The sequence below is a fragment of the Myotis lucifugus genome, unplaced genomic scaffold (assembly GCF_000147115.1).
Source record: "Myotis lucifugus unplaced genomic scaffold, Myoluc2.0 scaffold_167, whole genome shotgun sequence".
Taxonomy (NCBI): domain Eukaryota; kingdom Metazoa; phylum Chordata; class Mammalia; order Chiroptera; family Vespertilionidae; genus Myotis; species Myotis lucifugus.
Window position 1 is genome coordinate 2,660,731 of NW_005871215.1, and position 13,299 is coordinate 2,674,029.

General features: G+C 44.3%; 1 protein-coding gene across 1 annotated transcript in view; it reads right to left on the bottom strand.

Annotated features, from left to right (window-relative positions):
* TEAD4 (TEA domain transcription factor 4) overlaps positions 1-13,299 on the bottom strand; it is a 72,274-nt gene that overhangs the window by 36,963 nt on the left and 22,012 nt on the right. The window contains exons 3-4 of the mRNA XM_023759956.1: positions 10,299-10,367; positions 2,806-3,060 (exon numbers count right to left, since the gene is read on the bottom strand). Coding sequence (XP_023615724.1) covers positions 2,806-3,060; positions 10,299-10,367 — 324 coding nt within the window. The remainder of the gene's footprint in view (positions 1-2,805; positions 3,061-10,298; positions 10,368-13,299) is intronic.

The following is a 13,299-nucleotide window of genomic DNA, read 5'->3' on the forward strand; positions in this document are numbered from 1 at the left end:
ACAATTCTAACCCAAGGCCTGTCTGAAGTCCACAGACTTGACTTTACTAAACCCTGGCCCAGTCACCACCATCTGGAGACTGAATATAAAGTCTCTTAACCCAATTCTCTTACAGGTAAAGTGAGAATAGAAATATCTACCCATAAAAACTAAATAAAACTAAGATCCACCCAAATGTCCATCATCAGATGAATGGATCAACAAAACGTGGTCTGTCCATACAAAGGAATGTTAGTAAGTAAAACAAGCCAGACACAAAAAGACAAATACTGTATGATTCCTCCTATATGAGCAACCTAAAGCAGTCATAACCACAGAGAAAGAAAGCAGAGTGGTGGGGCTGCCAGGGCTGGGGAAAGGGGTGAGTGAGGAGTTAATATTTAATGGGTACAGAGGTTCAGGGGGGACGATAATAAAGTTCTGGAGGTAGATGGTGGTGATGGTTGCACAATGGGGATGTACTTCATTCCACTGAACTGTACACTAATGGTTAAAAAGGCAAATATTATGTACTTTTTGCCACACACACAAAGAAACAGCTCAGCACCCAGAGTCTGGTGCACCATAGCACTCAAATAAATAAACGTCTGCTGATTCTGCCACATTCCGCTACCTCCATGGGCCTTCCCCTCAGCTCGTCCCCTTTGCTAAATGCTTCTTGCACACTTGTTTGCCAAACAATTTGTCCCTTTAAAGCACAAAGACGTATCCTGCGAAGAGTCCTATGCACAAGTCATGGCTTTCCATCCAGGGACCCTGACAGCTCTCCAGCTAAACTAACCCCCCCTCCCCCCGCTGCCCACCCCTTACCCCTTCTCACCTCAGCTCATGATCAATACCATCCCACTCTCCACCAAAGGAGTGGAAAGAGCCTAGGGTCCCAGAGCCTCTGTTTCTCACCAGCTCCATGAAAGTGACCTATGGAAAGCACCCAATCCGACAACTGGCACCCAACAGGTGCTCCCTACATATCAGCTCTCACCTCCACAAACTTCCACAGGTGCCAAAAGTAAGAAGCAATAATCAAAAAAGGAAATGGTTAGAGTAGGAGTGGTACAGGGGGCTGACCCAGGGCATGGGTGCCCACAAAAGTAAGAGAGACTGTGGGAACGAAGCATAGCCATGATGATGGACTGGTAAGAAGAGATGAGTAGCCCTAGCCGATTGGCTCAGTGGATAACGCATCGGCCTGCGGACTGAAGGGTCCCGGGTTTGATTCTGGTCAAGGGCACATGCCCAGGTTGTGGGCTCTGTCCCTGGTGGGGGGCATGCAGGAGGCAGCCAATCAATTAAAAAGAAGACATGAGCAGTTTACTGGTGACTGCGGAGAAACCTAGAGTCTAGCTCAAAAGGAGCTTGCTTCCCAATAAGCAAAAGAAAGAGAAGACCTCAATTTGGCCTTGTAGGGAAGGTTAAAGCATAGAGTAGAAGGGGCTGTGAGAGCTCCATGACTCCCTGGGCCAGTAAACAACCAGATTTGAGTTTAGTCAGTTGAATTAAGTTGAATAGTGTCCCCCCAAAATTCTTGTCCACTGAGAACCTCAGAATGTGACCTTATTAGGAAATAGGGTCTTCACAGATGTAATTAGTTAAGATGAAGTCATACTGGATTAGGGTGGGCCCCGGTCCAAGGACTGGTGCCCTTATAAGAATATGAGAAGATACAGAGACAGACACAGAAGGAGCACGGCCATGTGACAACCGAGTCAGAGGTGGGAGTGATGCAGCCAACAGCCACGGAACAGCAAGGATTGCCAGCAAGCACCAGAAGCCAGGAGAGAGGCATGGAGCACATTCTCCCTCAGACCCTCAAAAGGAACCCGCCCAAGGACACCTGGATTTCACACGTCTGGCCTCCCAAACTGTTGTTTTAAGCCACTCATTTGTGGTAATTTCTTACAGCACCCCTAGGAGACAAACACAGCAGCCCCACGGGGGATCTGTGCTAAGAAGGGAGAACCTGGGTGGAAACCCCCAGGGTGGGCTCCTGGACTAGAGCCAGCTTGTTGGAAGACAGGGTCAGCCCTCTGTTCTCAGGGTCAGCCCTCTGTTCTCAGCTCCAGTGCTTCAAGCTGAGGGCCCTGGGAGCTTTCCAATGGGAATGAAAGCCTGACTTGGGCCTTCCAACAGCTGCTCAGTTGTTGTTTTACTTTCCCAAATACCCTTTCTTCCATCCAAAATCAATCCCACGTGGCTGCTGGACCGAGTTTCTATATCTGTACATTCCGCATCCTCAGGCGCTCAGGAAGACCGAGCCTTCCTAGATGCCTCCCAGCGGAAGGGACCTTTCCTGAGGAAGGTCTGCAGTGCTCTGCTGGATTCCCTCCTGACCCACTCCGCCTGCCTGGTCGTCAGCTACATGTGTGGCCACGCCTCACCCACCATATTGTGAGCAGGGACTAGATCTGCCCACTACACCTGGAACACAGAAGGCTCATGAAGGAGGGAATGAGTCCAGGAACCACCTCCGTGACCACCCTTCACAGCCAAGGTGGGGAGCTGGGAGATCAGGCATTTGCCCGAGGGATGGCTTGTGGGATGTTTCCAGTATTTTACTCCTTTCCCAAGTCTCCCACTACCCCAGCTCCTCACACACTCAAAGGCTTCTCTTCAGATGCCCTCCCATCCCTTGAGACCCAGCTCAGAAGAAAGCAGTGTCCACCTGTTAGAAGCCCCAAGAGATCATCCCCCTCCCTCATTGGAGGGGACCCCAAGGTTGCGGCGCCTCACCCCTTGCCTAGATTCTACTTCCAGAGCTGGACCATGAGGCCAGGGGCCTGCTGCCCCACCCCACAGGGTCCTTACCGTACATCTTGCCCTCATCCGACAGAATGATCTTGCGCCGGCCACAGGGTGGGTAGATGGCCAGGGCCTCCTGGAAGCTCTGCTCAATGTCCGGGCTCCAAACACCCTCCGCATCATTGTCGATGGGCTTGTCCAATGCCTGACTGCCCCCAGAGACGTTGCTCCCCTCAGGGGAGTTAGGAGAGCTCCACTCGTTGGAGGTAATGGTGCCGGCCTTGCCCTCCAAGGCTCCGCTTGGAGGAGCGCCTGTTGGACCTGTTTGGGCAGAAAACACAGCATTGGTGGAAGAACTAGGTGGACCATGGGATGTGGGTACCCAGGGAGTGCCAGGCCCACGACCAGCTGCTCTTCCTTGACAGGCCACTCACCACACAGGAACTTGGAGGGAAAAGGCCAGGGATTCTAGGAGACAAAGAGTAAAATGCAAGGTCTAGGATGATCAGAGGCCTAGGATCAGGCAGGTCACCTCCCCTCTGTAGACCTCAGCTTCCTACCTGTCACATGAGCACAATGACCTGGGCACTCTCTAATCGCAGCTCCAAGAACCCAGACAGGGCTGGGAAGTAGGAGACAAGGATGGCCTGGCATTAAATCAATAATGGACAAAAAGGATGAAAAACACTGTGTGCTGCCACGCCGGTGTGGCTCAGTGGTTGAATGTTGACCTATGAACCAGGAGGTTACAGTTTGATTCCCGGTGAGGGTACATGCCTGGGTTGTGGGCTTGATTCCGGTGCGGGGAAGGGAAGTGGGTGCAGGAGGCAACCAATCAATGACTCTCTCTCATCATTGATATTTCTATCTTTCTCTCTCCCTCTTCCTTTCTCTCTGAAATCAATAAAAATATATTTAAAAACAAAACAAACACTGTGTGCTGCTGACAGGAATATCAAATGGTACAGCCTGTGGGAGACAATATGGAGGGTCCTCAAAAAATTAAAAATAGAACTACCATGTGATCCAGCAATCCCTCTTCTAGGTATATATATATCCGAAAGAACTGAAAGCAGGGTCCTGAAGAGATATTTGTACACTCATGTTTATAGCAGCATTATTCACAATATCCAAGAGGTGGAAGCAACCCAAGTATCCCAGATGGATAATGGATGAACAAAATGTGATACAGACATACAATGGAATATTATACAGCCTTAAAAAGGAAGAAAACTCTGTCACATGCCACAACATGGATGAGCCTTGAGGACATCATGCTAAGTGAAATAAGTCAGCCACAAAAAGACAAATACTCGTCCACTTATATGGAGTATCTAGAGTAGTCAAATCCATAGAGACAGAACGTAGCACGGTGGTTGCCAGGGGATGGGGAGAGGAGGAAAGGAGAGTTGGTGTTCATGAGTATAGAGTTTCAGTTTTACAAGAAAAAATGTTCTGGAGATCTGTTGCACAACAATGTGAATATACATTTAACACCACTGAGCTATAGACTTAAAAATGGTTAATATGATAAACGTTATGTGTTTTACCACAATTAAAACTTTAAATTTAATTTAAAAAATATGTAAAGTAAAATGCAGCTCACCATTCTCTATGACATCCAGCTTTGTCTGTTTTTATTTTTTATTTTCAGTTAATCCCCACCAGAGGATATTTTTTTTCCATTGATTTTTAGAGAAAATGGAAGGGAGGGAGGGAGAGAGGAGGATAGAGAAACACTGATATGAGAAAGACACATCAACTGGTTGCCTCCTGCACGTGCCCCGACAGGGCTGGAGGATCGAACCTGCAACCCAGGTACATGCCTTTGCCTGGGAATCAAACCCTCAACCCTTCAGTGCATGAGTTAACACTCTAACCACTTACCCACACCAGCCAAGCCTGGCTGTTTTTAAAGAAAGCTTTTGGCCCTGGTGGATTCTCACATGTTGGGGCTCTGGCAAGTTAACTTGCTGGTGTCTCCAGAAGCTGACAACACATCCCTGCCCTTGCCATCAGCATAAGACAAATTCAGTGACCTCGGCACCAACTGTCCAAGCTATAAATTTCTGGACACAGTTCTCAGGGATTTGGGAAGGAGCAGGACATACTAGTAATCTTAAGGCAGTTTTTAGATTATGAGTACCAGGTGGGTACCATTTACCTCCCATGGCCCTACCTGAGCCCCCGGCCACTGAGCACATCTGCAAAGGAGGGTCTCTCCCCATCACACAGATCACCCCTTCCTCCCTCCCCTGTTAGCCATGAGGACCAGTGTAGCCCAGCAGCCCGAACCCAGGGGTAGGAGTCTGAAGACCCGAGTTCCAACCCACTTCCATCCAGGATCCTCACAGATAAGACCTTCCCAGAGCATCCCTCATGCTTGAAGTCTCTCACCCCCAACCCAGACATGTTAGCCCAGTGGTTCTCAACCTTCCTAATGCCGCGACCCTTTAATACAGTTCCTCATGTTGTGGTGACCCCTAACCATAAAATTATTTTCGTTGCTACTTCATAACTGTAATTTTGCTAGTTATGAATCGTAATGTAAATATCTGATATGCAGGATGTATTTTCATTGTTACAAATTGAATATAATTAAAGCATAGTGATTAATCACAAAAACAATATGTAATTATATATGTGTTTTCCGATGGTCTTAGGTGACCCCTATGGAAGGGTTGTTCGACCCCCAAAGGGGTCGCGACCCAGAAGTTGAGAACCGCTGTGTTAGCCGAACATTTCTTCACAGAGAGGTGGGTATGAGGGTCAGTGTGGTCACCATCCAGTGAAGGAAAGGGAGGAGCACAATGTATGTGTGTGTGGGGGGGGCGGTTACTGGGGGGCATACCCTGGGAGAGAGTGGAGGTTCCAAGGAACTTAGACTGCTGGCCCAGGCCTGAAGTCAGAAAAAGGTTAAACCATTGAAATTAAAACAGGAACCCCAGGGGAAACCTAACCCAATCCGCTCAACTTGCAGATGAGGACACTGAGGCCCAGAAATGCCTAAAGACTTGCCCAAGGTTATATAACAAGTCAACAGATCAGCTGGGTCTCGATCTCTGCCCTCACATCCCAGGCCTTTTAGCATAATTAAAGTTGGCTTTCTCTCTGTGGTTGTTAAAATCATTTTCCTCAAAGTGTGTCCAAGAGGGTCACCTGATCTGGAAAAAAACTAGCTTATTCTCCACCTGAAATTCTTGTCTTGATGCTATCATGAACCCAGAACTCTTTTTCTATACCTTCCAAAACAAAGTTCTTAAAAGAGATGGAACTTAGAAATGACAAATATAACAAATACTTTTTAATTTATATTTTAACAACAGCCATTTTATTTATTTATTTTTTACTTTTAAAAATATATTTTTATTATTGATTTCAGAAAGGAAGGGAGAGGAAGAGAGAGATAGAAACATCAATGATTATAGAGAATCAGTGATCAGCTGCCTCCTCTTTCACGTCCCCCCCTACTAGGGACCGAAACCAGGGCATGTGCCCCAACTGGGAATTGAACTGTGACCTCCTGGTCCATAGGTCAATGCTCAACCACTGAGTCACACAAGCTGGGCAACAGTACACTTTTAAATACATGGCTAACTTCAGATGAAAGTAAACTCCAGCAGCCCAAAATGAAAAAATGCTAAACTATAGAAATAAGCAGATGAGCTATTACTATAGTAGCTCTAGGAGGCAGGGCATGAGGCTAATCTTAGTAATAAGGCCACTGGGTTTTAATGGTTACTTAGAGATGAGACCTTAGACCTGAGAGATACAGGGACGTTGGAACTGGGAACTATACCTCAATCTTTACTGAAAAGATAGAATCCCAACAAAATATGACAGGGAAGATTTTCTTGGCCTGAGCTCTAGGTATAAAAAACAAAGGTCATGCCTAAGAATTTGTAACAAAAGGCCTACCGGTAAGTGGATTTGAGATTTAAATTTTATATCACTCAGGAACTCCCAGCCAATTCACAAAATAAACAGTGGTCTCAAGCTGAAAAATCTCTGAAAAGACAATTTTAACCCAGACTGGGGAGAATTACCAAAGGTAATGCTTTGCTAACAAGGGTCTCAAAATCCATAACTACAACATATAAGAAGAAATAATCTACCAGGATCAAAATTAGATCCCCAAGAACTACAGATAATTAAAATATCAGATTAAATATTATTCTATTAATTGTGTTTAAAATACTTATTGACTTAAAGAATTGGAAATATAAGAAAGAATTAGACACTACCAAAAAATGCAAAGTAGACTGGAAAAAGGACAAAATAAAACATTTAGAAATAAATATTTTAGTCACTAAAATTAAAAACTCAATGACTGAGATTAACAGCAAATTAGATACAGCTACAGGAAAAATTAACAACCTGAAAGATAGATCTGAGGACACTATTCAGAGATATATTATTTGTAAATGATTATAAAAAGCAAGGAGAATAAAAATGCAGTTCAACACGCCTCCAATTAGCATTCCAGAAAGAAAGTATAGAAAATGAAGTAAAATAACATTTGAAATAATAATGATAGGAAATTGTCCAGAATTAATGAAAATACATGAATTCTCCAATCCAGGAACTATACTGAATCCTAACCAGAATAAATTCAAATAAAATAAAGACATATTGCCCTAACCAGTTTGGCTCAGTGGATAGAGCATCGGTCTGCGGACTGAAAGGTCCCAGGTTTGATTCTGGTCAAGGGCATGTACCTTGATTGCGGGCACATCCCCAGTAGGGGGTGTGCAGGAGGCAGTTCATCGATGTTTCTCTCTCATCGATGTTTCTAGCTCTCTATCCCTCTCCCTTCCTCTCTGTAAAAAATCAATAAAATATATATTAAAAAAATAAAAAAATAAAGACATATTACAGGTGCATTTTAGAAAAACAAAAACAAAGAGTAGATATTAAAATCATGCAGAGTGAAAAAGGACAGAGTACCTACAAAGAAAGGACTACTATATATATGTATTTAATATTTATTTATTAAGTTAATTGGGGTGACAGGGACTATTATATTGTGTACATTGATCATGAATGTCTCAACAGTACACTAGAAGACCCAAAATAACATTTCCAAATTGTTGAGAAAAAAATGTCAACCTAGAATTTTTTCTTTTTATTAAATTTATTGGGGTGACATTGGTAGTAACATTATATAAGTTTCACATGTACAATTCTATAATATATCAATTTCCTTGCATCATAATATATTTGACCCCCTACCCCCTCTGGTAAATGCCATACTGTTGTCTGTGTCAACAGTTATTTTGTTTTGTTTGTCTGTTGCTTTCTGTTTTATATCCCACATATGAGTGACATCATATGTCAACTTAGAATTAAAAACCCAACCAAAATATTGCTCAAATGTGAACATTCAAGGTTATTTTCAGATAAAGGGGGAGATAATTTAGTACTAACAAACCCTTACTGGAAAAACAAAAAACAGTAAAGTAGGTCTTTAAAAAAAAGAAATTGATATAAAAAAAAGGCATTATACATGGAAGAGTGGTGAGCAAAGTAGCTGGTAAAAATAAGAGTGAATCTAAACAATATTAACTGTATAAAATAATAACAACAATAATGACCACTAAGTCTGGCCGTACAATACACACACACACACACACTCACACACATGCACAGAAAAACCATGTTTCTAAACCATAAATTCAGAAGCTGCATTTGGTAAAATCTGATACAGTTCAAGACCCATCTATAATAATAAAAGCGTAATATGCTAATTAGGCTGGATGTCCTTCCTGACGACCTTCCGGACAAAGCTGGGGCTGCGAGGGAAGCCCGGGTCCTGGGTGCCAGAGGGAAACCCGTGTTGGCAGCCGGGGGAAGGAAGGCCTACTCTTGCACGAATTTCGTGCATCGGGCCTCTAGTTTACAATAAAATCTCTTAGCAAACTGCTAGAAACAAAAGGAACTTCTTTAACTCACCAAAACATATCTTCACAAAACCTACTGTGATATTATGATTTATAATAAGAACTATATATTTGGTCTTTGTCCAGCTTTCTGGCAAAGAGCTCCCACAACACTTGGAATTTCCTAAGCGATGAAAGTGATGGAGGAGTTTTGCTATGTGAATGAGGTGACTTTTGGAAAGCACCTGTGGATGGGGCTGGTGGTCAGGAGAACCAACCATGTGACTAGAGGGTTAGAACTTTCAGTGTCCCCTCACCCTCACCTCTGGAGAGGAGAGAGAAGCTGAAGGTTCACCAATTGCCTATGGCCAATGCATGGTCAAGGATTTAACCAATCATGCCTAGGTAATGAAGCCTCCATAAACCCCAAAAGGACAACCAATGGGAGGGCGCGGGCAGCAAGTGAGATGAAGCACTGAGGCTTCCTCCCCTTTGCCCTCCTCAGCCTGCTGGTGCTCACCTATGCGGAGGTCAAAAAAGAAAGACAATCAAATTATTAAAACTTCTAAGAGGAAAAAACAACAACTTTTAAGAGAATTCAGCAAGCAAACTCAATTACATTCTTTTATTTTTAATCCACACCTGAGGATATGTTTATTGATTTTAGAGAGAGGAAGGGGGGTAGAGAGAAAAACACTTATGTAAGAAACAATCAATTGGTTGCTTCTAGTTTGCAGGGATTGAACCCACAACCTAAATATGTGCCCTGACTGGGAACTGAACCTGCAACTTTTTGATGTATGGGACTATGCTCCAATCCACTGAGCCACCTAGCCAGGGCTCAATTACATTCTTTTATAGTATACCAGAAATAAGGTATTGGACAATATAATATTTTAAAATATTCCATTTAGAAAGCAAAATCATAACTTATCTAGTGCTAAATCTAAGAGCAGATGAGACCTTTATAGAGAAAATCTTAACTATTTGGAAGACAAAACACCTAAGTAAATGAAGAGGAAATGGTATGTTCATGATTGGGAAAATGTAAAGATGTTCAATCTTTACAAATAAATCATAAATTCAATTAAGTTTTTATTAAAACCCCACAAGATTTCACAAAACTTAAGCTGATTCTCAAAATATGTAGAAAACCCAAGCCCATTCTCCAGTTGTCTAACTCACTGTCTTCACTTTTCCTTTCCTTTCCTTTCCTTTCCTTGGCTTCACATTTTGCCAGACCCATTCTATAAATGTTTCATCAGGGTTCTGACCTGACCTCTTTGTTTTAAACCTTATACATACTCCATGGGAGATCACATGGCTTTACAACACCACTACATGTTTTTGATTCCCAAATCTGTTATGTCTTTCCTGAGTTTAGGCCTTATTAGCAAATGCCTACCAGGCAGTTCAAATCAGACATCCCCAAAGTTCCTCAAACTCAACATGTCCAAAATCAAATTTGTAGCTTGCCATGAGTCCTGTTCCTCCTCCTCTCCCAGGCAATGACACCACCAACCATCCAGAGACCAAAAACTTAGGAGTGTATTTTGACTTTTTCCTCTTATCTCGCATAAACAATGACCACGACCTGTCTTTCTTTCTCCTAAATGTCTTATTGAACCCACTTCTCTTTCTATCTCAGAGTCTTAATCCAAAGCTTCCACCTATGCTTACCTGGATAACTATGTCCACTCCACCCAGTCTCTATGATTTCTTCACTGCAGCTGGAATGATTTTTTCTCTCTTTTTTTAAAAAAAGAAAGAAATATTTTTATTGATTTTAGAGAGACAGGAAGGGAGAGGAAGAGAAACAAACATTGATGTGAGAGAGTAACATCCATTGGCTGCCTCCTGCACGCCCCCCGCTTGGGATGGAGCCCGAAACCTAGGCATGTGCCCTGACTGGGAATTGAACTGGCAACCCTTTGGTACATGGGACAATGCCCAATCAACTGAGCCACACTGGCCAGAGCTGGAATGATTTTTCTACAATACAAATCTGATCGTGTGATTTCTTCTACTGTTTAAAATCTTTCAATAGCTTCCCCATGATGTCAGATAAAATGATATACTCCGTAATGGGACTTTAGAATGCCCTTCCTCAACAGATTCCTGCTCTTCTGCCATACCTGCCATCCACCTGCAACATCCTCTTGACTTCCTTCTTTGCACCCATCCCCAACCTCCAAACTCAATTATCTAAATGATACCCTCAACATGCTAAGCTCTTTCTCCACACCTGGAAGTGCTACCTGTAACTTTTCTCCCCACCCCCCTTCTTTCACCTGATTAAGTCCTGGCCAAAATGTCACTTCCTCTGGGGAAATGAGCCTGGATTATGCCCCCTCTTATGTGCTCCAACAGAGCCCTGTGCTTCTGGCATCCTAGCCATCATCCCAAGAAAGATTGGTCTCCTTCACCACACTTCAGGCACCACAGGGACAGGGATGGTTTTCTGTTTCCTAGTAAGTCCAAGCACATCGAACAATGCTAGAGAACAAAAGGATAAACATGAATGGATATCTCCTAAGTGTTCTTTGTGAAATAATGATTTCTCTGTGGGGAGGAAGAACTGTTTGTTCTGTGTTTAGTGTCAGAAAATAAAAGAAAATCTCCATAAATGTCTGGACATCGGCATACCAGTGGGAGAGCTCGAGTTGCTGTAAATCCTGGGGGGATTTACTTTGGAGGCTTGTAAAATTAAAGTGTGATGTCTGGGAATCAAGAGACTGGTTTTGGTTGCAGTTCTACAAGCACTGTGTGACCATGATCAATCCCTCCAGTTCTCTGAGCCTCAGTTTGCTCATTTATAAAACTAAGATGAGGGTTTGCTCCCACTGTGATCAAAGGTTCCTTCTGTCCTAGCAGTGTCTGTGGCTCACACTCTTGCCCAGACCCTCCATGTCCTCAGGGAGCTTGTCTATCCGCTGCTGGACATATCCTGCAGACTTTCACCTGTGGCTTTGCTCAGAGAAGGCTGAGGAACTGATCTGCCATGGAGAGATGTTCCATATGATGGTCAATAAGATGATATGTTAACCTGTTTGGAGCCTGACACAGTCAGTACTCAATTAGAGCTGTACTGTCACCATCACCACCCTCACAATCATTACTAAGCTATAAATAAATGCCTCAACTAGAAGATCTAAAGCCCTAAATGGACCTGATAGGTACATATATCTTAAGCCCTAATACCCAATATTAATTGATGTTAATTAATTACTATTAACATCTAAAGCTTCTACTGTTTAAAATCTTTCAATAGCTTCCCCATGATGTCAGATAAAATGATATACTCCGTAATGGGATCCCGTAATGGGGTGTTGCAGGTGGATGGAAGGTATGGCAGAAGAGCAGGAATCTGTTGAGGAAGGGCTTTCTAAACAGTAAAGCTGTCCTGGTTTTAGACTAGATCTTCTGTTGGGACCTGACACTACACACAGATGGAGAGTCCAGACCAGGTGGAGCATGCTGTGGAGGCCAGAAAGTTAGGAGATCTGCATGAGCCACACTAAGAGCCAGAGGCTATGGTCTCCAGGCCTGTCCTTCACTCAAGCTGTGCTGGACCAGCAGATGAAATGAACATCCTGGGTTCCTGCAGAAGTTGAGCACAGGGCAGCCCAGCAGAACACCAGACCTGGGGAGAACCAGACTTGAGCCAGACGCTGCCCCATGAGGGAGGTTTCCTGAGGACCTGAACTCCGTGTCCCCAAGGTTGGGTCTGTCCCAGCAAAAGCAGGGCAGCGGGTCACCCAAGGCCCTGGGCCACGGGATTCATTACCGAAATGGAGTTGCTCCCAGCCCTGTGTGGCCTGCTCCCATCTCCTGGTCTAGACTCTCCCACCCTTATCGCCCACAGCCAGGCCTGGCAGCTAGCTAGTTCCCTCATTAGGCAAACCTCCCATATAGCCTCTGTCCCTCAGCTAGGAGAATGGGGGGTAAGCCAATATCAGTCCAGAAAAGGATCCTCACTCCTCTCCTCCTTCCCCAAGTGTTCCACAGTGACCTTGGGGCCTGCCAGACAGAGCTGGAGGGGGGGCTGGGGTGGGGAACAGATGGCATCATTAAGCCCGGGCCATGTGCCATGACCAGAGGAATAAAAATAATCCCTGACTTGGCTCCCAGGGCCTGGCCACCACCCCACCCTGTTCTGCCCACTACCCCACCCAAAAGGCTACCAGAAAGGCCACCCAATGCAAACTCCAGGCCCAAACAACACTCAGCTCCATCCTAGGGGCCACAGACGCTGGTTACTCAGGAATTTTGAGAAGATTCATGAATTTATAGGCTTTTATTACAATCTTTCTAATAATGAGAACAACAATTTCCTCAAAACCCTTTTCAGGACAGGAAGGAAAAATGGAGAAATTGAGGCTCAATGATAGCAAAGAATTTGCCTGAAGAAACTGGCGAAACCAGACCTCAGACCCTGAAGTCCTGTCCCCTGGCTGTGTCCTTAAAACACCCACCTGCTGCTCTCAAAGCCCACCTCCTCCTTCGGGAGCCTTTCCTCAGCCATGGGTGATCTCTAAGGCCCCACCTAACTCCCACCAGCCTCTAGCTTCCAACACTCAACTAAAAAATGACACTGGTCTGGAAAAAAGGACTGCACCCTTGGTCACCTGTTTCCCCCTGGGAGTGGAGAACCTCCTTAGGAACTATACATTTATCATTG